A 26,911-nucleotide genomic window follows, 5' to 3' on the forward strand; every position below is an offset into this window, starting at 1 on the left:
AAAAAAGCCTACATATTCACACGTGTTCAGATGTTTAACGTTCCCATGCACCAAAAAATCTGTTCTGGACAAGACTTTTTTTTTTTTTTTTTTTTTAGCATCCTGCTTGTTTTTTATTTTTTTTGCAAAAATTCTGGGGGATACTGAAGCCTTTTGATTTGAATGTGTTGTGACAGCAAGGTTCAGTCCTCCCTAAGCCTGGAAAGCTTTGGTGCTTTGCCTAATCCACACAGAATTATGGTGCTTCATCAGTACAAATGGCTTTGACATGCGGCCCTGATATGATTGACAGCTAGCTGGAATGAGGGACAATTTTTAGGATCATTTTGCAGGGTTTCAAATATTTGTAAACAAGCTTTGATTCATTGACTTCAACTTTAAACTAGATGAATTTACATAAATTATGCATTGGTTGCAGAGTTGCCATCATGTCAAATGATGTTTTTTCCTTTCTTTCAGCCTTCGGAAATGCAAAAACAGTAAGGAATGACAACTCTTCCAGATTTGTAAGTATCTTCTCCAGAACTGATAAACAACCAGTGTTGTTCTACAAATGATTTCTTCCCCAACAAGGCCACATTTGTTACTAAAAATTATGCACAGCTTTCAAGCATATATTGAAATTATTAACTAGTGCATAATTTGCCACTTTGATCCGTGTTTTCTTTTGCCTTCAAAATAAGCCTCAGAGTGTTTTTTAATCCCTGCTTTTGTGTTTCTCTCTATTTCTTTTAATATCTTTACACATAACATCTCATTCATAAGCCTGGTAAAGTCTAGCTTTTAATAAATTGAACATTGAGCAGGATCAGCAATGTTTTAGTAGCTTATTTTTCTTCTCTTTTGAATTGGTTGAGCTGGATCAGTTCTAATAACAGTAATTCTGTTTAGACCCAAGCAGCGCTGCAGGCTTTAAGTCACAACAGGCTTTGTAGCGGTTTGATGGTTTAAGGAGAGGCCTGCAAGTGTTTTCCTTTTACAGATTCAAAGCTCACAAAATGTCATGGCTGATGTTTCCTGTAGATAGGTTCTTTGTGAGCGATGCATGTCAGAGCATGATTCACAGTACAATTTCACTCTCATGATGAAATGACAGGAATAATGTCCTTCTCCTTATTAGGACGGCTTATGTATATTGGATCTGTACCTCAGGGCTGCCCACACAGCAGGCTTTGCACTTGTGATGTATTGCACTTGCACATGTTAAATGTCTCTGTAAATGCTTTCTGCATACGGCATACATGGCAAAGCCTCTGACCTGCACTGCTGTTCATCAGCTGCAGGGTTGTGGCCACATGCCAGTGCACACTGTCCACAGTGCCTATAAAAATTATTCACCCCCTCAGATGTTTCACCCTTTTTAGGGATTTTATAAATCAATCGTGGTCCATATAATTTAACTTCTTTGACCAACAAATTACAGCAAAACCTCTTGAATTTCAAAAGGAAAACAGATTTCTTCAAAGTAATGCCAATTCAATAATAATATATAATGTAGAGTAAGTTGCTGCATAAATATTCCCCCTTTTAAAGTGGCTGACCTAATTCTGCAGAGATCCAGTCATTGGTTAATCAGTAGTCCTTGCTGCCATTGCACAATGAAGACAGAAGAACACTCCAAGCAATTTAGAGAAAAGGTTATTAAAGTGTAAGTCAGGGGATGGATACAAATAAATTCCAAGGCTCTGAAGATCCCCCAGAGTTCAGTTAAATCCATCATCAAGAATGGAAGGAATATGGCACATGTGTGAATCTGCCTAGATCAGGCCGTCCTCACAAACTGAACGAAGGAGACTAGTGAGAGAGGCCACTGTTACGCTGCTACCCTAACCTCCGCTAAAAGTCACCTGACTCCAGGGCTAGAGAGCCCATAACCTAGTGCCTTACCCTACGTGATGTATTTTACGTGAACCTGTTACCTGTGTCTTCCTTGGTGTGTGTAAAACCTCTCCCTGTCTGTGGGGTTTGTGTATAGGTGACTTACCACCCTGAGATGTCGTGCATGCCGTGACCAGCTCGCTCCCGGTCGGCCACCAATGCCAATTTACTGGCGCCAGCTCGCTCTGGTAGTTGTTTGTTCAAGGTGGTGCTCCCCACATCCATGTGGTGCCGTCGAAACGAAACACCCAAATGTCCTGAATCCATTTGGTTTGTCTTTGGAGTTGAGTTTTAGCGTCCTCCAAGCTTGGCGTCCATTTTCCTTGCAGCCTCTTCCTGCCACCTCCACAGGTGTACCTCATAAGGCTGATCAGTCAGAGCCACCACGCCCCCCACTGTGTGAAGTCAGTCATGACCCTGCTTCTCTCCGCCTACCAACAACTCCTACCGCTCCAAGACACTAACACCAAACAAATTCCCTCGAAGAGTTACATAACCTATGACTACTCTGAAGGAGTTACAAGCTTCAACAGCTGAGATGGGAGAGACCGTCTCTTCACCAGTCAAAATTCCATGGGAGAGTACTAATTGGAACTGATGAAGAAAACTTATTAAATCCCAACCTGAGTTCACCAAAAGGCATGTGGCAGACTCCATGGTCAAGCGGAAGAAAGTTGTTTGGTCTAATGAGACCAAAATGGTCCCTTTTGGCCATCAGTCAAGACGCCAAACACACCATCCCTACTGTGAAGCCCATAGATGGCAGCATCATGCTGTGGGCAGCCGACCCTGGAATACTTGTAAAGGTAGGGGGTACAGTGAATCTAGCAAAATACAGGAAGCTCCTGGAGACAATCTTATTCAGTCTGCAAGAGAACTACAGCTTGGGAGACGATTTTTTTTTTTTCAGCAAGACAATGAGCCAAAGGATACAGCGAAAGCTACGCAGAAATGGTTCAAAGACAACAAGGGGAATGTTCTGGAGTGGCCCAGTCTTGCAACGTGACAGTATTGCAAAGAAGAATGGAGCAAAATTGCAGTGTCCAGATTTGCAAGCCTGATTGAGACCTATCCACACAGACTCAGAGCTGTGATTGCAGCCAAAGGTGACTCTACTAAATACTGACTTGATGGGGTGAATATTTATCCTGTCACTTATTTTACATTATATATTTTCATTAATTTGACATTACTTTGCAGATCTTTGTTTCATTTTGACATTAAAGAGGTTTATTGTAAATTTTTGGTCGAGGAGCAGAATTATATTCTCCATGATTAATTTGTAAAATCAATCAAAGTGTAAAACATCCAAGGGGTGAATATTATTTATAGGCACTGTTTCAGCACTTAGCTGTCTGAAGAGAGGAGTCTATTTTTTATGTGGTTTAACTGATTTTAATACTATTCATTTTCCAGTTTACAGAAAATAACAGCATCATTTATTGGCTAAGACTCAGTTTGTTTTCATGACTCCTAGTGCAGCCTGCACTGGTTAGAAAGAGGAAGCTGAAGAAATCTGACGCTAATCTCTGTGGAAGACTGAGATAGCATCGTAGGAATGAATCAGTGTCTGCATGGACAGACACAAATCCAGAAAAAAACTCCCAGACAGTGGCAGTATGAAAAGAGATGGGTGTGGTTTTCACTGTTATGTTTCCCAAGAGGGAGTTCTCTGGCATGGTTCTTTCAGGGAGGCCTGATGCTGCAGCAGCCTGCTTCAGAGTCCTCCCTTATTGCACAACATTACATCACAGTCCTACCTTTGTTCATGTACATTTTAACATGAATGTTTATTTAGCCGCAAACTCATCAAAAGGACAGCCAGTATAGCTGAAGAATTTTCCAGTACATCCAAAAGTCTGATTGCAAAACACCGTCTGTAGCTGCAAGACTGAAGATTTTATTGCCTTTATGTGTAATGGTTTTAATGGAAACCGGTTAAACCTGCCAGCAAACGGCTACTAGGCTGACTGCCAGCATACTTTCCCAATTTTATATTCCCCCTTTTACATTCAGCTCAACCATCTAGCTCCATCAGTTCATACTAATATATGCCAGTGCTTGGAATTGCAGTTGTAAGAGGGAGAATTATAAAGGATTATGCCCCTGATCTATTTATATTTAGGTAACCTTGGCATAAAGCTCCAGATAAGCACCACGGGCCTCCATGTGAACCGGTTCATCAGAGCTCCATCAGTTTAACAGAGCTATGAATCAAAGCAAAACTTCACCTTTTGAGGTTGAATTGAGTTTAGCTGGAGCTCAGTCACCAGTAGACCACTGTCTTTTTCAGAGGACCCGCCTGCTATTAATACATCAGAGAGGGGGAAAAAAATCAAATACACAGGACTCTATGTTCCAAAATCCAACATTCAGAGAGAGGGGGAGAGCAGAGCCTCAAATGGTTTGTTTTAGTCCTCCACTCCAGCTCTTTCTGAGCAGTTAACGATTGCTGCTGGGGCTGTATAGTAACTTGAATAAGTTTATAAAGAGATTCTCACTGTGAACTGAGCTGAACTCATGAGCTGTAGCTGGATTTAAATCTCAGTGTGCTGTGTGTTTATGTTCTATATGTGTGGTGCTCACTGTTTCTCTCATATCCACAGGGAAAGTACATGGACATTGAGTTTGACTTCAAAGGAGATCCTCTGGGTGGAGTCATCAGCAACTGTGAGTAGAGATGGAATTATAAATACATTACAAACATCTTTAAATGTTACATAAAATGAGTTTTTTTCCTAACTCTTACCCTTTAATATTCCCTTTTTAATTCCTTTTAAGAGCTGGTAATGTAACAATGCATTTTTTTTTGCATCTGTTACATTATGGAGCGAGCAAGATAGTTTTCTTCTAATTTTGTTGAATTATAGAATAAGTCAATAATTTATGGATTAGCATGGTAATCGCTTCCCAATAGAGTGTAGTCTGCTCTAAAAACAGTCTTTTCAGTTTTTTTTTTCAATTTTAAGGTCACATATTTTCCCCCTTTAAGACATTTTTATATTGGTCTCAGAGGTCCCCAAAACATGCCTGTGAAGTTTGTTGCTGAAAAAAACACTCCAAAAACCCCTCTGTTTCAGCCCTGCTCAGACTGAGCTGTTTTTGTGTCTGTGGCTTTAAATGTTAATGAGCTGTCTGACTCCGCCCCTGACCACACCTCTCTCAGGAAAAGGATGTGGCTTAATGGATGTGGCTCTCCTGACCCCAATACTGAGAGGAGGATTAGGAGAAGAGGGCGGAACTTTCTTCCAAGTGAGGAGGGCCAACTGAACCTGGGGGTGGGGCTAACTCCTCACATGACATCATGAGGGGGAAATCTGAGAACGGCCTTTTTTAGCACACATTTTCTAAAAGGTGGTGGTGGTGGGGGGGGTCTGATTCTTAGGGGGATTGTGGACAAGCCAGGTGCACATACTTTTGTTAGGAAAGGCTTTAAAAGTGTCTTTGCATAATGTGTGACCTTTAAGGTCACTTATTATGAAATATTATAAAAAATGATGGCAGTCACACATCATTTTCAGTTTACAGCCTTGATGAAAATGATCAACATTCTAACAACTGTAATGCAAAAGCTTTAGTTAACAATGGAAAGTGATGGGATTACGCTGTATAGCGTTACTCCCTCAGAAGAAACTGAAATGTTAGTGCACACTAAAGCTATTTTTTTGCTCACCATTTTAAGAAATAGAAAAAAAAAAATTATAGCCTACTGTATGTAAAGTATTTTTTCCAGGACATGGGAATGAACTTGTAGTGTCTGAACACTATGTGTCTGAGCACAATCCAGGCTCTCATCCACCGAGGGTTTTGACCAAATTCATTTTTGATCAGTAGAGCTAGACCACCTGACATGTGACAGGAACCATAGATCTTCATAATGCTAATACAACAGTCACCCTCATCGTCAAGATCCAAAAATTTAGCTAAAACATCCTTAATATAAATTCTGGAAAGATATGACACATCTCTGAAAAGATGAAAGACGTGATTGAAATGTCCAAGTATGGCAATGTCCATATTAAGGGTCAACCTGATAATTGATGTTAGGATCTCTAGAGTGTGTGCCTGTGATAACTTGTTAGAGTATTTTATAAATGTTGTGTTGTTGATATTAATTCACACACGCATAAGCAAGCACACGCTCACACTCACATTGGCACAGGAAGAGGGAGGGTATTTGTGTGTGAACGTTTCAAGCCTTAAATTAAAGTAAAAAATCTTGAGAGGGTATTTTTAGTGCCGACTACACTCTGATGGGAAGCGATTACCATGTTAATGGTAATGGTTAATTATTGTGTCACTCTATAATGTAGTACAATTTTTTGAAAATCAGGAGAAAACTATTTTGTTTGCATCATAATTTAATAACAGGTGGAAAATATAATAAGTTAATACTATGCAAAATTGTTATGCGCTCAGTATCATGTTACATTATTGACCAGTTACTACATTATGAGTTTTTATTTTTGTTACATTACCAGCTTACATTCCTGACACATTATTACATAGTGTTTATTAAAGCATCTGCTGCTAATCCAAATAGGTTGTTTGGAAGGTTGCTTTAATTTTGTGTTGTTATGGCACAGTTAATGAACATATCGCTGGTGTTGGGCCAAAACCTTTTGTCTCCATTTTTCATGATGTTAATGTGTTTTTAGAAATCAGTGCTATTGGTCATCCTTTACATCTGTCTTTGGGAGCAGCAAATTTTAAAGCAATTGAAAAGTTTCAAAAAGATGCTTACTTTCACCAGTCAGTGTCAAAATTAATTGGAAAATACAGTGTTTATTTCATTCCCTGGAAAGGGGTGATTTTGGAGATAGGAGGTTTTGGCCCAAAGTCTGCAACATTTGATTTTGGCTATATTTAAACCATTTGAATCCAAGGCTCTACAAAGTGCACCCCTCCACTTGCTGAGTCTCTCTCTTTCTCTTTTGATTTGATCTGTTTTGGTCTTATCTTGACTCAGCTCACACTGTTGTGTCAGCACTGACTCCTCTGACAGAGGTCACAGAAACAAAGAGAGGAGCTGATGGCCGAGACACAGATGAACCTCTGTCTGCTGGCCTCAGTTAGTCCAACACAAGGGGCAGTCTGTGAGGCAGGCCCACTGCCATGTGACTGCCTCAGACAGAGCTGGCTGGCTGGCTAGACAGATGGATGAGGATGCTCTTAGAGGGCAAGCCGGGATTGATTCTCTCCACCTCTCAGTTTATTATATAACCCTAGATGTATATCCTTCCAGCCTTCAGCGCTTCGTACAACTGAGGTTGGATGTTTAAGCCTTTTTTTTTTTTTTCTTTTTCTGGCAGCCAATCAGCCATAGCCTTGCCTCAAAACAAAACAGGATATTGTCCCCATATTGCTGCTTTAATTTGTGTTTGTTTATCCAAGAGAGAGAAGAGAGCATGCAATAAATGCTGTTGAGAAGCTTGACGGTAAAAAATGGGAAGCTTTGGCTTTCAGGAGCAATAATAAGATGACATAACTGTTTGCAATGTGAAAGGTCACTTCAGTCCCCTAAGGATGAGGATATTAAAAGAAAGAAAGCAAAGAAGAAATATATTAAAAATCTTGAATGAGATGCAGAAATGGAGGAAGCAGCTCTTTAGTGGAATTCTTTGCCTCTTTAAGCTCAGCTCTGGATCGCTGCTGCCAGCCACTCAGTCATGGATGTTGTATTATTGATGTGCAGGCTCTTATCGAATCACTTATGTGATTTGTGCCCTGTGGGTGCTATAGATTCTCATTTTGCCTGATCCACCCCTAACTCTGACAACATCAGGTCTCGGTGTGGAGCTCTTTAGGTAGGTGCTTCTGTTGTATCCACAGCTGCAGAGCAAAGTGGCACTCTTGTCCTCTCAGCACCCACAGGCTGGTGAGTCAGAGTTTGTAATGTCTAAAAACTGAAAACCATGAGCAGTTCTTTTTTTTTCTTCCTCTCCTTTTAGCCACTAATTTGAAGTATAATGGCTGATATTGTGGACATTTTGCCTCAGAATGTTCTCTTCAGTGTGCTGTAAAGGTCTCCGAAATAAGATGTTTTCTAAGTAGCCAAATTGAATACTATTATCCAGCCAGACTGGCAAGTGAAGAGGATCTCAAGCAGCCTCAGATGCTGAGCTCTGCAGTTGGCCTTTAATTAAATCATACTCAGCCTAATGCGGTGAGCAGATGATGGCTCCCCTTTTAATCAGGTACTGTTGCACTTGGTCTGCAGCCCAGAAGAAAGGGCTGACGTTTGGATACTTCCTCGTACACTTCCTACAGTATGTTTATACACACAAATAATTGCCCTCATTTGCACGGTTGTCGTGGCAACTTCAGTGCATACGCATGCAGATGTTGGATGGCTTTTATGTCTTAAGATGTAACAGCAGGTCAGTCCTATATTTACCTCTCAGGGATGCGTCTTTGAATCCCTGCAGAACCGTCTCCTTTGAGCATGACTGAGGAATCACTCATCATTGTTTCCTTTTGTTGTCCTTAACGCTTCTAGATCTGCTGGAGAAGTCACGTGTGGTGAAACAGCCAAGAGGAGAGAGGAACTTCCACATCTTTTATCAGCTTTTGTCTGGAGCTGCCGATGACACACTCAGTAAGTCGTAAACATGCAGGAAATGGGACATGAATGAAAGCCTTGTTTTTCTCAGATCATCTGAAAAAGAAGCAGGACATGAGACTTTGAGAAAATGACTGATTGAAACACGACAAAACAACTGATCCACCAGACTGTGCTTATTAGGATAATAGTTCACTGCTAGCTACTGATTGAAGTGCATGTGTTTTCGCTGAGGTATCTGAAAACGATTGGCTTAAAAGTTGAGCATCATATTAACTAGAAATTTGGGGTAAATTGAACACAACAGCAGCCGGATCTTTTGAGATATAACTGATGTGTGTGGGGAACACTACGGCTACATTCACACTGCAGGCCTGCAGTGAACTTCCAAAAGATCAGATATGTATCTGATTCAGAACCACATACGGAAGTGGCTTTAACCTGATTCAGAAAGGTCAGATTCGATGTGACTTGGGCTGTTCACACTATCAGAAAAAAATTTGATTCAAGTCGCTTTTAACTGCATTGTGAATGTAGCCTACATGTCACATAACCTTTCAAAGCAGATGGGTTTGCAAGACTCCATCTCTACCATCAGGCAAATCCATCTTGAAAAGCTCCAATCCACAATGTTTGTGGCGAACTGAACACTGTTCAACCACTGACCAATCAGAGTCGGTTGAGGAAAATGAAGCAGTAGCTATGGGCGGAGTTTAGTTGACTTAAAACCGTTTGCATTGGCTGCCTCCTGTGCCATGATTACCTCAGATGTAGCTTTAGGACCTGGACCACATTTCTTTTTAAAACAAGCCACACCAAAAGCTTGCCTTGGCAGAGACGATGTTTTTGCACATCTCGATGGCCTTAGCACAATTTTATTCACCTAAAAGCTCTGCCATTAATGATCCACAGTAGCAGTAGCCTGTCAGCTCAAGAGTAGCACATGCAAACAATGTCATTTAGTCTTGTTGCTCTCATTGGCCCATCATGAAGGTGACAGACAGAACATTCTTGAAAAGTCTTGCTCTTCCCAAATGCTTTGTATGGGAGCTTTCCCAGATGAATGTGACATATATTCATGCAGCAGATATATAAAAGAGTCTGTCATGTCAGTTTGCATGCCATGTGCATGTGTCTTTAAATGCCACAAATGAAGGCAGAGAGGATGTCTAAGATGATAAACTTATACAATCATTATACAAATCCTTATAAGAATGATTTCAGAAATGGTCTCCATTGATAATGAGACAGTTCAGCAAATTTTGCATTAAAATTTGACCATGACTAAAGTGTGTGCCAAAGTTATCCCCAAATTTCTGACTCCTGATCAAAAGGAAAAACTCAAACAAATTGAAGAAAACCCCAATTTTTTAGAAGCAGGGATCACATGCAATGAAACTTTGCGATAAAACTTTCCCTAGGATCTTCGAGTACGATCCTGAGAAAAAAAACATCAGCCAAAACAAGCCCAGATTCAAGGCCATGTTGGTTGTTTTCTTTCATATTAAATGCAGTATTTAGAAACAGGTTCTAGAAAAACTGTGAGCTCCAGCTCACACTGCATTCTCAGCAAAGCAGTCTCTGGCCAATAAACAAATCCCAGTGCTTGATCACCCTCCCTATTAACCTGATCTAGCACCGTGGGACTTTTTCCCTTTTCCTAAGATCAAATCTGTGCTCAAAAGAACACGTTTAGAGTCTGTCAGAAGTTAAGAAAAGAACCACAGAGGTTCTGAGACAGAAGAAGTCCTGGTGTACTGCTTTGATCAGTGAAGACCTGAATGCAGGGCTGTGTTGATGCAGAAGGGGAGGAGACTGAAGGAGAAGGCATTTGAAAAATGCTTAGATTCTATTAAACTGTATTATGACATTAGTCTCAGTTTTAATAGCCATACCTTGTATACCATGTCTACACTTAGTTTTACTTGGAATAACATCGAGTCCCAGAATAGACAAGTCTCTGCTGACAGGAAGCAATGAATCAGCGTTGCCACATTGTTTGGATTTTGGTGTCAAAACCCAGACTAGTGTATTTAGCATGAGCACTGAGTTTGTGATCGTTTATTTCTGACTTTCAAATGTTATATTTAAACTTAGCTTTCTTAATTGTCTTGCAGAGTCAGCAGCATGCTCTTCCTTATGTTAAATATCCTCTACATAAATATTCCCGGCAGGAGTGCAGCTGCATGAACACATGGCTGATGCATTAATGATCCAGCCTTCCTGCCTAACAAACACTACAGAGAACAAAGACCAGCCATGGAAACCCGTTCCCTCTATTTGCTTCTCTGTGGACAGAGGGCATTGTTTTTATGTCCTGAACAGAGGAGAACAATATAATGGTCATTGACTCTGGAGCACGCACATCACAGGGACTTGATTCAGCTGTAGCTAATGCAACCACTAATGAAATCTGACACATGTGCCCATGAGAGGAATAGATTTCTTTGCCACTAGATAGGGGGGCTTTTAAGGTGGCCATTTGATCTTCCAGAGTAATGTTCAAAGCAGTATGAGACTGCACTGTGTAGAAATTGGGTTTGGAGCGGCAAGGGTTGCATAAATTTATATTAAGGCATGTGTGTCACCTGTTTAGATTTTGCATTTCAAGAGTATATCAGTGATCCTTGAAGCATCAAGCTTTGCAAGACTGTGTTGTTTTTTCTCCTTTTCTTATCAAGTAAATCCCAGCTGTGAGTTTGCACTAGCGTAACATGCATTTAATGTAAATAAGGCTCAACTTTCCATGCACTGATCTCTTGTAATCAAAAGTAGTTCTAATAGCAACCACATGGTTTGTGTGTCACAGAGAAGCTGAAGCTGGACCGGGACTTCAGCAAGTACAACTACCTAAGCCTGGACTCTGCTGCAGTCAATGGGTTGGATGATGCTGCCAACTTTAGGACAGTCAGAGTAAGTAGACCTACGCATACACACCCTTATTTAGGCATCTTCCCTGTTAAAGGCAGTTTCATTATCAGGCAAAGGTCAGCAAGTGCTTGGACCCTTGTGCTCAAAGGGGCCTCGAGATACAGTCATCAGTGGTGTGCATCAAATGTGAGTTAAACAATGTAGACCAGGACCTCAGAGCATCATTATAAAGTAAGCACAAACAGTTAGGAAATATGTTTGGTAGATTATTCCTTTGTTGTAACAAAAGTTCTTGGCAATAAATCTTCCACAACTGGAAAGCCTGTTTATTTCCCTTTTAAATGGTGCCATGTTTTTAAGGAACATGCATTTGTGGGATAAGCACCAGAGCGGAGTATGTGGGTTGTGCCCATGAAAAATTTCCCATATCTTTTCTGCCAATGCCAAACAGCTTATTCTGCTGTTGCTATTGAGCTTCTGATACCCCCAGGTGCTGACAGGTGCCTGACTGGTACATGTTATGTTCAGCAATGAGTCCAGATTCTGCCTACAGCAGTCGGATCGTTGAGTCAAAATGTGGAGAGGATGTGGAGAGGGCTATGCTGATTGCTGCACCAATAGAGTAACATCTTTTGGTGGAGGCAGTGTGATGGTGTGGGGCAGAGTCTCCCTCACTGGAAAAACGAGGCTTATGCAGAGAGATATTTAGATGAGATTCTGCAGCCAGTGGCGTTCTCCACAGTCTGGGACTGAAATCTATCCTCCAAGATGACAATGCTCGCCCCCACAGAGCAGTGTTTATCAGAGACTACCTCCAGAATGTGGGAGTGGAGAGGATGGAGTGGCCTGCCAGCAGTCCTGACCTCAACCCCATTGAACACTTGTGGGATCAGCTTGAGTGTGCCAGAGTGACCAGTACAGCCACATTGGTTGACTTGCATCAAAAGCTGGTTGAAGAATGGGATGCTGTTCCACAGCAGTGTATGACCAGGCTGGTGACCAGCATGAAGAGGAGGTGCCAGGCTGCTGTGGCTGTGTACGGCTCTTCCACATGCTACTGAGGCTCCTGTCTGTTATGGACAAATTGTTAAATTCCCAATATGTCTTGTTTCTTCAGACTTAAATCATCAAATCCACCAAACAAGACTCAATGGCAAAATAAGCTGTTTGGCATTGGCAGGAAAGATCTGGCAAATTTTCCATGGGTGCAACCCACACACTCAGCTCTGCTGCTCATCCCACAAATGTATGTTCCTTACAAATGTGGCATCATTTAAAAGTGAAATAAACAGGCTTTCCAACTGTATTAGATTTATTGCCAAGAAGCACTATTACAACAAAGAAATGGTTCTTATTTTCTGTGCTAGGTTTAGATTTTGATTATACTAGAGTGGACCCCTGCCCCAGCGGGGAGGTTCAAGCCCCTCAAAAAGCCCCTAAATGTCTTCATATGAAGCTAATTATATATTCCTATGGACAAATTGAAACAATGGTGAACAACTATGTGGTAAAATGGCATGCAATAAATAAAAATTAATAATTTGTGGCAGGGGAACAGGTATTACACCAATATTGAGCATATACTGTGATTCTGAAAGTTATGTCTGTACTAGAGACATGTTAAAATATTACGATGAAGTGAGTCTGAGTCATGGTGCTCTTTTAGTTTATAAGAAGTACTGTTGGGTTTTTGGGTATTTATATTTCATATTCTGTAGACTTGCTATGAATGCATTTAGCTAAACAGGGATGGGCCTTATCAGTATTTGTCCGGGGCCTCAAGATTACTAATACCACCCCTGATGCTGGTTCATCTTTTAAGGATGAACCCTCCCAAAATTATCTTTTCTCCCAAACTTTCTCCTAAATTATATTTGGATTGTTATGTAAAAATGTCACATTTATAATAGACAAAGCTTTGCCATGGAGGCAGTCATAGTGTGACACTGAGCTAATCTAAATTTTTTACAGTGGGTACAAAGGGGCTGCCGTCTCCTTATCCTTATCTCCTTATCTCCTTATATAGAATACTAAGAGGGACTAGATTACCTAAGTCGGGTCTTCACAAGTGTGAAAATCTTCCATAGCAGTCATCCTCTAACCTGTTGTAAACCAGGTGAAGTTTGAACTGAAGCTGAACTCAAAAGTTAACTTAAAGACTAAAGTACAGGGCGTTCAATGTGGAGCCTTTGACTAAAGTTCAAAACTGGTTCAGCTTGTATCAGAACAGTGGCAGGAGCATGTCTATGCTAAACCCAGCTGCTTCCTCTGAAGGGAAAAAATCAGTATACAAGGCAACCACTTGTTATTGTCATAGATCAAAACACATAGGATACTGTATTCAGAGGTGACTGTGTCTTCTGTACCCCATTGTTACCAGCCCCGCTCTATTATGGTTTACTCAGCTACTGTAAAAGCCTCTGCCTCTGCACTCTGCAGTTACGCCACATTCTACTCCACTTGTTTCCTTGCATCTACATCCTGCTTCTCATCACCTCTCACACTCAGTTTTCACAGTATTCCCCACACAGCTGCGTCTCACCACAGGAAACACAAGAGGACATTCCCACTGAACAATGAGGCCTTCCACATGGCCATGCCTGTTATTTACCCAAAGACGACCACGCTTTCTTGACCGTTGACCTCCTGAGACCCTGCATGCACATAGGAGGACATTGTTACATTGTGACTTTCTTATAAATAAATAGTAATAAATTATGCCGGTAGAATAGTTTAGATTATTGTCCAGAATATCCAGAAAAGTTTAAGTAATTTGCTCAGAATGTCTGGAGAATTCACTTTAAAGCTGTCAGTTAATTTCTTTAAAAAAAATCTTGGGAATATGTTTTTATTGTTTGATAGTGTGCTTTAAAAAATTCGGTACATTCATGAGAATTTGAGAAAATTATTGGTATTTTTTTCTGAATTTTACTGGAAATACAGATAGGGAATTTCCAATGAAATTTTACTGAATTTTCACATTTTTTATGGGATTTGTTTGGATTTTGGGGGGAAATATGTTTGGAAATTGAACATATTTTTCCATGGTATTTTGATGGAATTTCTTAGTATATATTTTTTTAATTTGATCTGACTTTTTGCTGCATTTGCTTAGAAATTTGCAAGAATTTTATGTAAATCTGCAGGCTTTCAAAAAAAAAAAGCTCACAACAACATTTGTGGGATATTTGAGGACATTTTGGGGTATTTTTAGGTTTTGTTTTTACATAGTTTTTTGTATTGTCTTCAACATTTTAGGGAATTTATTTTAATTTTATGGCAAAATGTGTTTGCAAATTCTCCATATTGTTCCATGGAATTTTGAAGGAAATTATTAGTATATTTTTGTAAATTTGATCCAAAATTTTGGTGAATTTGCTTGGAAATTTGTAGAAATTTTATGTAAATCTGCAGGCTTTTTTTTCTTTTCTTTTTTTTTACCTCACAAATAACATCTGTGGGCTATTTGAATACATTTTGGGGTATTTTCAAGGTTTTTTTTTACAGAAATTTTTGTGATGTCTTCAACATTTTAGGGAATTTATTTTAATTTGGGGGGGAATGTGTTTTCAAGTTTTACATATTTTACATGGAATTTTGAAGGGATTTTTTTTTTTTTTTTTTTAATTTGTTCCAAAAATTTGGCAAATTTACTTAAAAATTTGCAGGAATTTTATGTTCATCTTTTTTTTCAGAATAGCTTACTGAAACATCTGTGGTATTTTGAGTACATTTGGGGATATTTTTGAAAGATTTTTACAGAAATTTTTGGAATCTCCAGCGCTTTTAGCTGAAATTTTGTTTTTATAAGGCCTCAATAACTTCTTGTGGTCTATCATCAAAAAAGGAGAACACCATAAGTCTCTGAATGACTGTCTCTAGTTCTTATCGACTGAAAGCCCCCTCAACAGGCTGAAACACATCCGCGATGTATTAAAAATTTCTTCATGTTTTGTGTGCTTTACAATACGATAAGCCTGTTGGCGTAGGTTTAAACTTATGCTGATCCAAAAAAAAGGTGGTAAACTAAAAATACTTTCTACTCAAAATCTCAGGTCTCAGGAGGCTAAGCAGGGCTGTCAGAAGTACTTGCTTTAATGTCAGCAACAGTGAAAGTAATACAGGATCACAGCACAAAAGAAACACAAAGCTTCAAAATCCTGTATTGAAATATTCTTTTATGCTTTTTCAGCTTAGAGAAGAACATTCTCTCATATTTGATAGTGGGATTTTGCTAAAGATCTTTAAATATTCAGCTGGGTCTTTGTGTCCCACAGTAGGGACCCAGGCTAAAGAGATTTTTGTCCTGAATTTAATCCTAAACATACTAATATATCTGATTGACACAGTAAATCTCAGACTAAATCTCTTCCAGTGAATAAAATTCACTAATCAGGAAGGTTTTTTGTAGAGGATGATCCTTTGTGAGATTTCTCACCAGTATGATTGTTACAGTGCAGACAGAAGCTACGATAATGTTTCAGTCTGACTGAGCTGGTGTCATACACACTGTCATATTACAACAGATTTATTTCTTGGTTCCCTTTTGCAACCCCGTGTCTGTTTCATAACTACATTCAACAAGCTGATTAGCGGCTTATTGCCTTTTGTCTTCCCAGAATGCCATGCAGATTGTGGGCTTCATGGAGGACGAGGTGCAGTCGGTGCTGGAGCTGGTGGCAGCCGTGCTGAAGCTTGGAAACATCGAGTTCAAGCCCGAGTCGCGCTGTAACGGCACAGACGAGAGCCGAATTAAAGACAAAAATGGTAAAAGATAATCAACAGGAGGCAACTTGAAAACACCTCTCACCCTTATATGACACACTTCCACCTTCATTCAGTGATTTGGCAGAGTGACTATCACACTCATAAACAAGTGAGCCATTTAAATGAGTCATTTTGGTTTGATCAGAGGTGAATAATTGTTTTTATTTGTTAATATAATGAGAATATTTTTGCATAGAATCCTCCTGATACACAGCTGGCCTGATGGTGAGCCACTGCCCCCTCTTGGCTGCTTTAGTCTCTCCTACAGCCATCACCAAGTACATATTTGTGTTTTATGATTTGCATGACAAGAACTATTTGTGTTATCACTTGCACAGCTGTTCTCTTTAGGGAGCTTTAACATTTACATATTTCTCTCCATGGCAGTGGCATGATCCATCTTGGTGTCACTCTTGCTGAGAAATGGCTTTTTGTCGTATGAATATTCGGTTTATTGCAAACAAATTGCAACATATTGCTCATATTTCAATCCTTGCTCTCTCCTCTCCTTTTATTTCTCCCCCAAGGGAATTTATAAAGCACTTTGAATAATAGTGTTTTTGCTCTGTGTGTTTTCAAAATAACTATTTAGGAGTCTTTCTTCTCCTGTAGTTGTCATTTTGATAAGTTCATAGGTGTTAACACATGAGGTTAATTTTTCACCTTAACAAGTGAACATCTTTTACAGAATAAAGTAAGAAAGATGATCAAATCCTTTCTCTGCAGGAATTGTTTGCTCACTGTCATGGCTTTGCATGTGTTGCAGATTTGAAGGAGATGTGTGAGCTCTTGGGGATCGAACAGTCAGTGCTGGAAAGAGCCTTCAGCTATCGAACAGTGGAGGCAAAGCTGGAGAAAGTGTCGACTACCCTGAATGTGGCCCAGGTCAGAGGGAGAATCTATCTTGCACCACTTCTACCGTTTTATATTAACTCTTCTTGTACTGACATTAGAACACACATGCAGGCACACACACACACACACAAGCACTTACAGCGCATAAAAAGATTAAGGGGCATTTCTTCCCCTTGACTTGCTCCTCGGGCTTCTGCCTCTCATCCATGTCAGAGCTACATGAAAACCTCTCCATTATAGATAAGCTGTATTCCTCCTGGATATTGAAATATAGGTCATGTTTTAGAGGTTAGTGAGTTCACTCAGACTGCTCATACAGTGTGAGAGCAGAGAAACGTGGCCCTAACAATATTTCCTGTTCTTTTGATTTTGCAAAAGAAATAAGGCTAACCGAGTTGACCTCTAGTAGTGGTGTCTTTGCCACAGTTTTCAGGAATGTAAAGTAATCTTGGTGAAGTCTTTTTCTTCTCTTAAATTTCTACTTGCCAAGAAGCCAGCAATTACCTTTTGGAAATGTTTTCAAGGATTCTGATATTTGGATATTGGAAAAAAAAAGCAAAATGGTTTCATACACAGGTGCATGTAAAAATGTCAAATATCTCATAGAGGTTCATTTTTCCTGGCTTTTTTTTTTTTTTTTGCTTTTTTTTGCTTTAATCTCAATGGTTACAGCTTACAGCTCACAAAATCAAGAACCTGCTTTCTCAAAATGTCAGAGAATTGTGGAAAAGTGCAATTTGCAAAGGTTTCCTTCATTCTCTCTGGTTCAGTACACACAACCACAATCATGGGGAAGACTGCTGACTTGACAAATGTCCAGAATACAATCATTTTCATCTCCGGAAGGTCACTGCTAAAAGGGTCAGGCTGTTCTCAGTCGCCGTATCAAAGCAGATTCATGGAAAGTTGAGTGGAAGGGATAAGTGTGGTAAGATAAGGAGCACATGCAACAGGGATGAGCTCAGCCTTAAGAGGACTGTCAAACAAAGCAGGTTCAGGAATGTAGGGGAGCTTCACAAGGAGTGGACTGAGGCTGGAGTCAGAGGATCTAGAGCCACCATGCAGACAGGTCCAGCAGATGGGCTGTAGGTGTCATGTTCTTCGTGTTGAGCCACTCCTGAACCACAGATGTCATAAGGTTCTCACCTGGGCTGGATGTATTTATTTATAAATCAAGGTCCCAGAGTCTGAGGAAAGATCAGGGAGGCACAGAATCCAAGGTGCTTGAAGTCCAGTGTTTTTAGTTTCCAGCCAGTGATGTTTGAGGTGCCATGTCATCTGTTGGTGTTGGTCTGCTGGTTTTTATCAAGTCCAGAGTCAATGCCGTCAGCCATTAGGAGATTTAGAACACTTCATGCTTTCATCTGCATGAAGATGCTGACTTCCTTTTCCAGCAGGACATGGCACCTGTCCACAGGGAAGCCAAAACTACCAGAAACTGGTTTGCTGACTGTGGTATCACTGTGTTTGACTGGTCATCCAACTGGTCTGACCTGAACCCCATAGAGAATCTTTGGGGAAATGTCAAGAGGAATCCTGATGAGCTGAAGGCTGCTATCAGAGCAACCTGGTCTTCATAACACCCCAGCAGTGCCACGGACTGATTGGCTCCATGCCACATCACATTGATGCAGTAATTTGTGCAGAAGGAGCTCCAACTAATTACTGCATGCAGAATTTTCAAGAAGGTCAACATTTCTGTATTGTAAGTCATTTTTGGGTAGAGTTTTGAGAGTGGATCTTTGACTTTTATGAGCTGTAAGCTGTAATCATCAACATTAAAACAGGAACATTCTTGAAATATTTCACTTTGTAAGAGCTGAATCTAGAACATGTAGCACCTTCACTGTCTGTTGAGGTTTTATTGTCACCACTTCTGCTGTGTTTTATTTGCAGGCCTACTACGCCAGAGATGCCCTTGCCAAAAATCTTTACAGTCGCCTGTTTAGCTGGCTGGTTACCAGGATCAACGAGAGTATTAAAGTACGTAATGTCAAGATTGCATACTTTATTCTTTTACTTTACCTTAACTGAATCAGTTTTTCAGTTTCATATTTTCATGCTGAATGAAATTGGCATTGCAGCTCTGTGATGCATTTTTCTAATATCAACAATATTGTCTCCCTGCAGGCACAAGCAAAAACTCGCCACAAGGTCATGGGTGTGCTCGACATCTATGGCTTTGAGATATTTGAGGTAAGACAAATGGTACATCAAAGCTGCTCTTCTTTCTCTTACACCACCAGGATCAAATCTGACCATCCAAAGATTTTCTTGTTTTTTAACATTTAAAAGGATTTTTGCCCCAGGCTGCTAGCGTGCGTGTTTTGGTACCCGTGAGGAGCTTATCAACAAGAACTAAGGGCTGGTAAAACGCCATTCAGATCAGATTAGTTCAGCTTCATTGCTCCCTTGGGTGAAATTATTTTTGTGGCAAGTGATTTCTGCAGTAAAGGGAGCATTTCATAGTAGAAAATGGCCACAACGGTGAGGAATTACCCAATATACAGAAACCACACATCATACAGAAAATGTATGCTATGACTCTGTTGGAGGTTTTACAGTAATGATTATTTCTTTAATACCTCAGCAACAACTCCACACAGTGCAATTGTGTTGGTTTTATGGATCCATTATGTTAATTACATGGAAACCATCAATATGCATGCAATTAAGTGCATGCACACAAATGGAGTGTGAGTTGCACTTCATGGACTAAACTGAGATTAAATGAATTGCCTTGGTGTGTCACTTGATGCCTTCATTCCCCTCCCCCCTCATATGCTCATGTCTCTTCATAATCATATTTTCATTGTCCTGCTTGTTCACATCCCATACTCACAAGTCATTCTTCTCCTCTCACTGTTGTGTTGTGTCTGGGTCACCAGGATGGAGTAAGTAACACCAGCACCCGGCCTGTTTGCTGTGCCAGCGTGCATGCTGTGATCTGAACTTAATTCAGCTCCTTGTCATTTTAGGACTCTTGGTCTAAAGCGTAGCTACACAGCTGACATGATGCTAAAGAAGTCTTTGCATCATTAGAGTTGTGACTTAACACTCTTTTACCAGTTTATTGGCTATGGCAAGAGAAGAAATAAGAAAGTGTGGTAGTAAACTGATATCTGAGTGTTATGCTGCTGTGTTAAATGTTTGTCGTTTCTTGTTATGAACAGAGAGCAGTTTAAAGGAAGAGTTAAAAACTTATTATGTTGCTTATTCCCTTTAGAGAATTAAACAGCTTCCATGTCTGTAGAGGAAGTTAAAGCTTGTAGCCAGTTAGCTTAGCTTTGCATAAAGACTGGAAGCAGGAGAAAACAGCTAGCTTGGCTCTACTCCAAGGAAACAAAACTGAGTATTTCTTGGCAGGAATCAGAAACTTTCTGGAGTCTCATAGTCACTAGAGGTTGCCCAGAAGCCAGTTGAAATGCATAGAGAGTAAACACACGTAGCCAAAAAGTAGTCTGGCACATTGAGCAGCATGTTGATTTCACACGTTTTTGCACAGATTAAACAGAGAAGATGTAGATGTAAAATAGTGGGCCGTAGAGCGCCTTTTTTTGGCAGGTAACTGGTTTCCTTTTCAACCCTTGGATGGATGCAGGCTCGTTTGTTCTCACTTCACAAGCTTTATGCAAAGCTATGCTAACAGTCTCCTGTTAGCATCACATCTTTTGTCAACTACAGTCTGACTCTCTGAGAGTTACTTGAACTATTCCTTCAGCTGGAACAGAGTGGGCTGATGCTCTGGGGTGTTTGGTAGAGTCATGGGTACAATATGTAGATGGTATATAAAATGCAGTGTGCAGCATGTATGCATGTAGACAGTATATCATGTACAGTATGTCTGGTAGACTAATTCTATATCTAGGACTTAAGGGAAAAAAATAATAATATTGAGATCAGTACATGTGACTATTTGTTATCATAACATGGATATAAGGTAGTTTTTTAATCTGGAATTTTTGAGTTCCACTTGTTTAGTGGGTACTCTGATAAAGTATGCAGACCCCTTTCACTTTTCAATTTTGTTATGTTGTAGCCTGCTGCTACAGAAAAAAATATTTTCTCTAAACTACACTCAGTTACCCATGGATACATTTTTATTTAAACTGAACTATCACATTGATTTAACTATTCAGGCCCTTTGCAAACACTGTAAATTTAGCTCAGGTTCCTCCCATTCCTCCCAATCTTTGCTGAGATGTTTCGACACCTTGACTGGACTCTACCTGTGGCAAATTCAGTTGATTAGACATGATGTTTTCTCTATAGAAGGCCTCACAGCTGACGATGCATATCAAAACTCAAGCCATGAGGTCAAAGGAACTGCATGCAGTGTTAATTTTGGCAACTATTTTTAATTTCAGTCTTAGTTTTAGTCTTTAAATGAAATGCCTTTTAGTTTTAGTCACACTTTTTTCATTTCTATCCTTTTTAGTGTTAGTCCAGTTTTAGTCGACGAAAACTCAATACATTTTAGTCTAGTTTTAGTCCATAAGAGTCCTCACATTTTAGTCTTTGCTTTAAGTCCAAGCATTTATTTTCTTGCCTAAAGCTGGCACCAAATCATGCTAGTGTGTTCTCTGCACCCTGCCAAACCTGTGGTCCCTGCTTTCTACATCTGAGAGGCAGAATAGCTACAGCTGCATTGTTTTTGACAAATTTACCCACATTGGAGAAATATCATGGATTTTGAATGTAAGACGAAAAACTAAATTACATTTTATTCTAGTTGTAGTCATCTTGATGAAAATGAAACTTACTTGTAGTACGTTTTAGTCATCACAGATCTGTTTTTATTAGTCTTAGTCTACTTTTTGTCATGAAAGAAAGGTTGTCGATGAACATTTTTAGTCATAGATTCAGTCAACAAAATTAACACTGACTGCATGGGGAGCTCAGATAAGATTGTTGCAAGGCACAGGTTTGCTACCAAAAAAAATCTGTCACGCTGAAGGTTTCCAAGAGCACAGTGACCTCCATAATTTTCAAATGGAAGAAGTTTAGCACAACCAGGACTCTTCCAAGAGCTGGTCATCCAGCCAGACTGAGCAAGTGGGGTAGAAGAGATTTAGTAAGAGTGACCAACAACCTGATGGTCACTCTCCAGGGATCTACAGGAGCTCCAGAGATCCTGTATGGAAGTGGGACAAAGTTCTAGATGGACAACCATCACTGCAGCCCTCCACTAACCTGGGCTTTATGGCAGTGTGGGTGGATGTAAGCCTGTCCTAAGTGCAAAGAGCAAAGAACATGGAGTTTTCTACAAAATCCAAGCACCCATCTCCACACAGGATCTCTGGAGCTCAGGCAGGGTGACCATCAGGTTGTTGGTCACCTCTCTTATTAAGGCCCTTCTACTCCAATTGCTCAGTTTGGCCGGGCAACCAGCTCTTGGGCAAGTCCTGGTTGTGCCTAACTTCCTTCATTTGAGAATTCTGGAGGCTACTGTGCTCTTGGGAACCTTCAGTGCAGCAGACATTTTTCTGAACCTTCCCCAGTTCTGTGCCTTGCAACAGTCCTGTCTCTGAGCTCTGCAGGCATTCATTTGACCTCCTGGCTTGGGTTTTGCTCTGATATCATTGTCAACTGAGAGGTTTGCTATTGAGATGTGTGTGTATTTCCAAATCATGTCCAATCAATTAAATTTAGCACAGGTGGACTCCAGTCAAGGTGTAGAAACATCTCCGCTAATAGGAGGAATCTGAGCTAGATTTCTGTTTTCATTATTTGGTACTAAGTGTAGATTAATGCAAATAAATGTGATTTTTTTTAAACTGTAGCATCAGGCTGCAGCATAAAACAAAAAAGTGAAGGGGATGTGAATGCTCTGTACTTTTGTCCTTAGAAAATGTTTGGTTTGAACTTGTAACACATAATATTAAAGTCAAGGGCTCTGTAAATCAACACCCCTGAGCAGAGAGACTATTAACTTCATCGTACAACGATTCTAACTTCCTCGGGGTTTTATTAAGCGTGTCATAAAGCAGCACGGTTGCAGCAGAAATATTTAGGGTTAAGGTTCAAGTCTGTCATATTTCAGTCTGGTGTCTGCTGCCACGTTGGTATAGATGTGTGTGTGTAGGGGTGGAGACAGCCTTCTGGTTTCTCAGTAAAAGGAAATGGAGTCTTGACATTAATAACTGATCTCCTTGAGGCCATGTGTTCTGTTTCCTGGTCACTGAGAAACCTTACCATGTCCTTCACTCGGAGCTCTCAGACTAAACACGCTGCACTAACCACTGTTGTGTCCTTAGCAAATGAGTGTTAACCTAACCCAGCATACAATGAGGCCCTCTGCCAAGAAGCATGACTAACCACTAAATGGTCATAATTGGCCACAGTAATAATTGAGGTATTTGAGGAATATGATGATACAGACTTTCTGAGAGTTTAAACGTGGGTCAATTTTTAATGAGATGTATGACGGTTTACTGGAACTTGTTGTGATAAGAGTTAATCATCATACAGGAAATCTTACCGTCCAGATCGGTTATGTTTGTTCAGTTATGGTTGTGAAAGTTATGATGTAGGCAATCATTGAGCAGAAGGAGTGACTCTGCTCTGCCTTTTTGACATTTAAAACCAGCTCCTGCAGGCCTTTTTTTGAAGACAGATAGCAAAAGAGGTTTTATTTAAAGTTTCCAAAACTAGAAAAAAAGTCCAGACTTCAGACTAATGCATGGCAATTTCAGCAGATAAAAAGGCAGATCTTGGATCAAATTTCATACCTGAAGATTTGATATGAAATCTTAATTCCATAAACCTTTACCGTGAGGCAGAATCCGTCCAAACAGTAGCGTGACTGCCCTTAATCGCTACATATTGCTGTAACAATCCTCTTTAATGGAAAAATGGCAGGACAATGATTGAAACTGCAAAAGTAAGCCAAGAGATAGGAAGCTGGGCTAATGTTTACAGAGCAGAAAGAAGAAATCAGTGCTTTTAAAAAGTGGAAGCCAGCATTGATGAAAAATTAGCATCTGCAGTTTTAGAGAGACAAGAACAGGGTTGGATATATATATATATATATGCGGTAGGTTCTGATGCTTAACACTTTTTAAAAAAGCCTTTTCACAGGCAGATTCATGATTAAGCATGCTGCCATAGCTGGAACTGACAGCTTTTTTTCTCTACAGGATAACAGCTTTGAGCAGTTCATCATAAACTACTGCAACGAGAAGCTGCAGCAGATCTTCATTGAGCTGACCCTTCGGGAGGAGCAGGAGGAGTATGTCAGAGAGGTATGTCTCCATATTCACACTGACATATACAACATGCAAAATCCATGTGCAAATGACTGCTAGTGTGAGCTTTGAAAAATTACCCATCAAGCCCAGCCTGTACCCTGGAAGCCCTCTCTCACCTGCAACTGTATGTCTCCATCTTTCAGCATGTCAGCACTCAATTTGTTGTGCTGACAATTAATCATCCCAGGTCCCTGCAGCATGATCGCAACCTGGTCATGCCACTCATCAGTTTAACCCGTCGTGTTTTTTATTGGCTAATTCTGCATTCCCCTTGACCTGAATGCGTTTCTACTTCATCTATTCCTTCCTGTCTCTGTCGTCCATCACACTCTGAGTTTCCTCTCTCCCTCCTCTCTGCGGAGTCTCGGGGACGGAAGTGATCCCTCATTCCAGCGAGAGTAAACACTCCCCGTTGCGGGCCTTTCAGCTCTGTTTGTTTTCAGAGCTCTATGTATGTGAGCGCTGCAGTGGTGACCCCCACACCCCTTCTCTGCTAACACCAGAACCAATGATATTCCATTCCTGGCCTCTCTCCAGTGTACTGCATGGGAAAATACCTCAAGGCTGGAAAGAAGAGGGAGAACCACCAATCAGGAATTTGGCCGGTCATCCGTCAGTCTAAGCCACGCCTTCTTTGCAAGCCCCCTCCTCAGAATATCTGTCACATTGCTTATATCAACTGAAGCCATGTTCCCAACCCATTAGCAGCTGTGAATTAGCTGGGCAGAGCAGGGGGGTGAGGGTAGGATGAAGAAAGTTTTCTTTTCCACTCCAGAAGGGCTTTATACTCTGTCTTTACTCAAACTATGGGCAGGCTAAGTTCATGGCAGAGCAGATGAGGAGGGCTGGAATATGAAATCATCCCAGAATGGGCAAGCATTGTTTTAAAGATTGATGAAACATTTTTAGACATTAAATAAATCATACAAAATACATTCAAGTCAGAAATTAAACTATAAAAAGAATAAGAGCTTTTGCTCCAAAAGAGACCAAATGCAGTTAGTGTTTTCCTTTAGAACATTTGTTATTATTAGACCTAACTTGCCCATTTAAAAATTATAAAAACCTTGGGAAATGGATGTGTCTAGACTTCTTATTTCTCAGTTTTATCAATGTTTAAAAGTAGGCTTTCAGCTTAAATTTTGAAAAGTGTACAGGTTCATCTCAGAAAGTTAGAATGTCATCTAAAAGTTCATTTTTTTCCTGTGGTTTACTTCAGAAAGTTACATTACTTAAAAGTCTAGATACATCTTAAATGAAGTGAAAGATTTCAAGACTTGTTTCGTGTTACTCTTGATAGTTACAGCCTACAGTCCACAAAAATCTATAATCCCAAAATAATAGAATAGGGTTGAAAAGTCCAATTTGCAAAGGTTTCCTGAGCCTTAATTCTCTCACTCTGGATCAGCACACACAACCACAATCATGGGGAAGACTGCTGACTTGACTGTTATCCTGAGGAAAATCATTGACGCCCTCTGCAAGGAGGATAAGCCACAGGTCACTGCTGAAAGGGCAGGTTTTCCTCAGAGTGCCGTATAAAAGCATGTTCATGGAAAGTTGACTGGAAGGGAAAAGTGTAGTAAGTAGTGCATACTAAACAGGGATGAGCTCAGCCTTCAGAGGATTGTCAAACAAAGCAGATTCAAGATCTTAGAGGGGGGCTTCACAAAGAGCAAACTGAGGCTGGAGCCAGTGGATGAAGACCCACCACACATAGGCTGGAGGAGTTATGTTCCTATTGTCAAGCCACTCCGTAACCACAGAGGTCATAAGCTTCTCACCTGGGCTAAGGAGAAAAAGAACTGGACCAGTGCCAATTGGTCCAAAGTCCTGTTTTCAGATTAAAGTAAATTTTGAATTTCAAGGAAATCAAGGTCCCAGATTCTGGAGGAAGATCGGAGAGGCACAGAAACCAAGGTGCTTGAAGTCCAGTGTTTTCAGTTTCCAGGGTCAGTGATGGTTTGGGGTGCCATGTCATCTGTTTCTGTTAGTCCACTGCGTTCTATCAAGTCCAGAGTCAGCGCTGTCAGCCGTCTACCAGGAGACTTCATGCTTCCATCTGCTGAGAAGCTTTATGGAGATGCTGGTTTCCTTTTCCAGCAGGACATGGCAGCTGTCCACAGTGAAGCCAAAACTACCAGAGATAGTAGATTCTTTTGAGCTGTTATCGTCACATTTAAACAAGAATGTTTTGATTTTCTTTTCTATTAGCTTTCACTTCTTGAATTAAATCACAGGAAAAGTGAACTTTTTCATGATATTCTAAATTCTTTGGATGCATCTCTATGCATTGCCACAGATATATATTTTGATACTTTTTGTATCATTGACTGTTATTTTCCTCATCATTAACTGTCAAGTTAGAGATGTGATAAGAATGCTTTCATTGTGTGGGGCATCATTTAGAGGCTTGGTCTGTCTTTGAATTCTTTCCTCCAGCTTTGATTTATAAATCTTAGAGAAGGAGCACCACTGCCTGGAGGATTGTAGACTCATTTACAACAAAGACATCATTTTCTAACAGCAGAGGAATCTGAGTATCCCAGTGAGGATAAGCTGCCATGAGAAATGTTTGTTCAGTTGAAAGTCAATTTTTGCTACCTCACATTGGCTACATAAACACCTCCACAAACGCTGAGGTCAAATGAAATTTGAAAGAACACTGCATCCCACAATAATCATTTCAGTCTCAATCATCTCTGTACTGTAGATGTTGCAGTGCTTG

General features: G+C 40.3%; 1 protein-coding gene across 8 annotated transcripts in view; it reads left to right on the forward strand.

Annotated features, from left to right (window-relative positions):
• Window positions 1-26,911, forward strand: part of myo1b (myosin IB) — a 125,568-nt gene that overhangs the window by 71,618 nt on the left and 27,039 nt on the right. For 4 of the 8 annotated variants that reach the window (XM_041807652.1, XM_041807654.1, XM_041807655.1 and 1 more), the window contains exons 6-15: window positions 460-506; window positions 4,485-4,548; window positions 8,378-8,476; window positions 11,250-11,353; window positions 15,931-16,078; window positions 16,845-16,963; window positions 18,830-18,916; window positions 19,064-19,129; window positions 19,822-19,827; window positions 24,073-24,177. In XM_041807652.1, coding sequence (XP_041663586.1) covers window positions 460-506; window positions 4,485-4,548; window positions 8,378-8,476; window positions 11,250-11,353; window positions 15,931-16,078; window positions 16,845-16,963; window positions 18,830-18,916; window positions 19,064-19,129; window positions 19,822-19,827; window positions 24,073-24,177 — 845 coding nt within the window. The remainder of the gene's footprint in view (window positions 1-459; window positions 507-4,484; window positions 4,549-8,377; window positions 8,477-11,249; window positions 11,354-15,930; window positions 16,079-16,844; window positions 16,964-18,829; window positions 18,917-19,063; window positions 19,130-19,821; window positions 19,828-24,072; window positions 24,178-26,911) is intronic. The other 4 variants (XM_041807653.1, XM_041807656.1, XM_041807659.1 and 1 more) reach the window with 1 other exon arrangement.

Source organism: Cheilinus undulatus, linkage group 15 (assembly GCF_018320785.1).
Source record: "Cheilinus undulatus linkage group 15, ASM1832078v1, whole genome shotgun sequence".
Taxonomy (NCBI): Eukaryota; Metazoa; Chordata; class Actinopteri; order Labriformes; family Labridae; genus Cheilinus; species Cheilinus undulatus.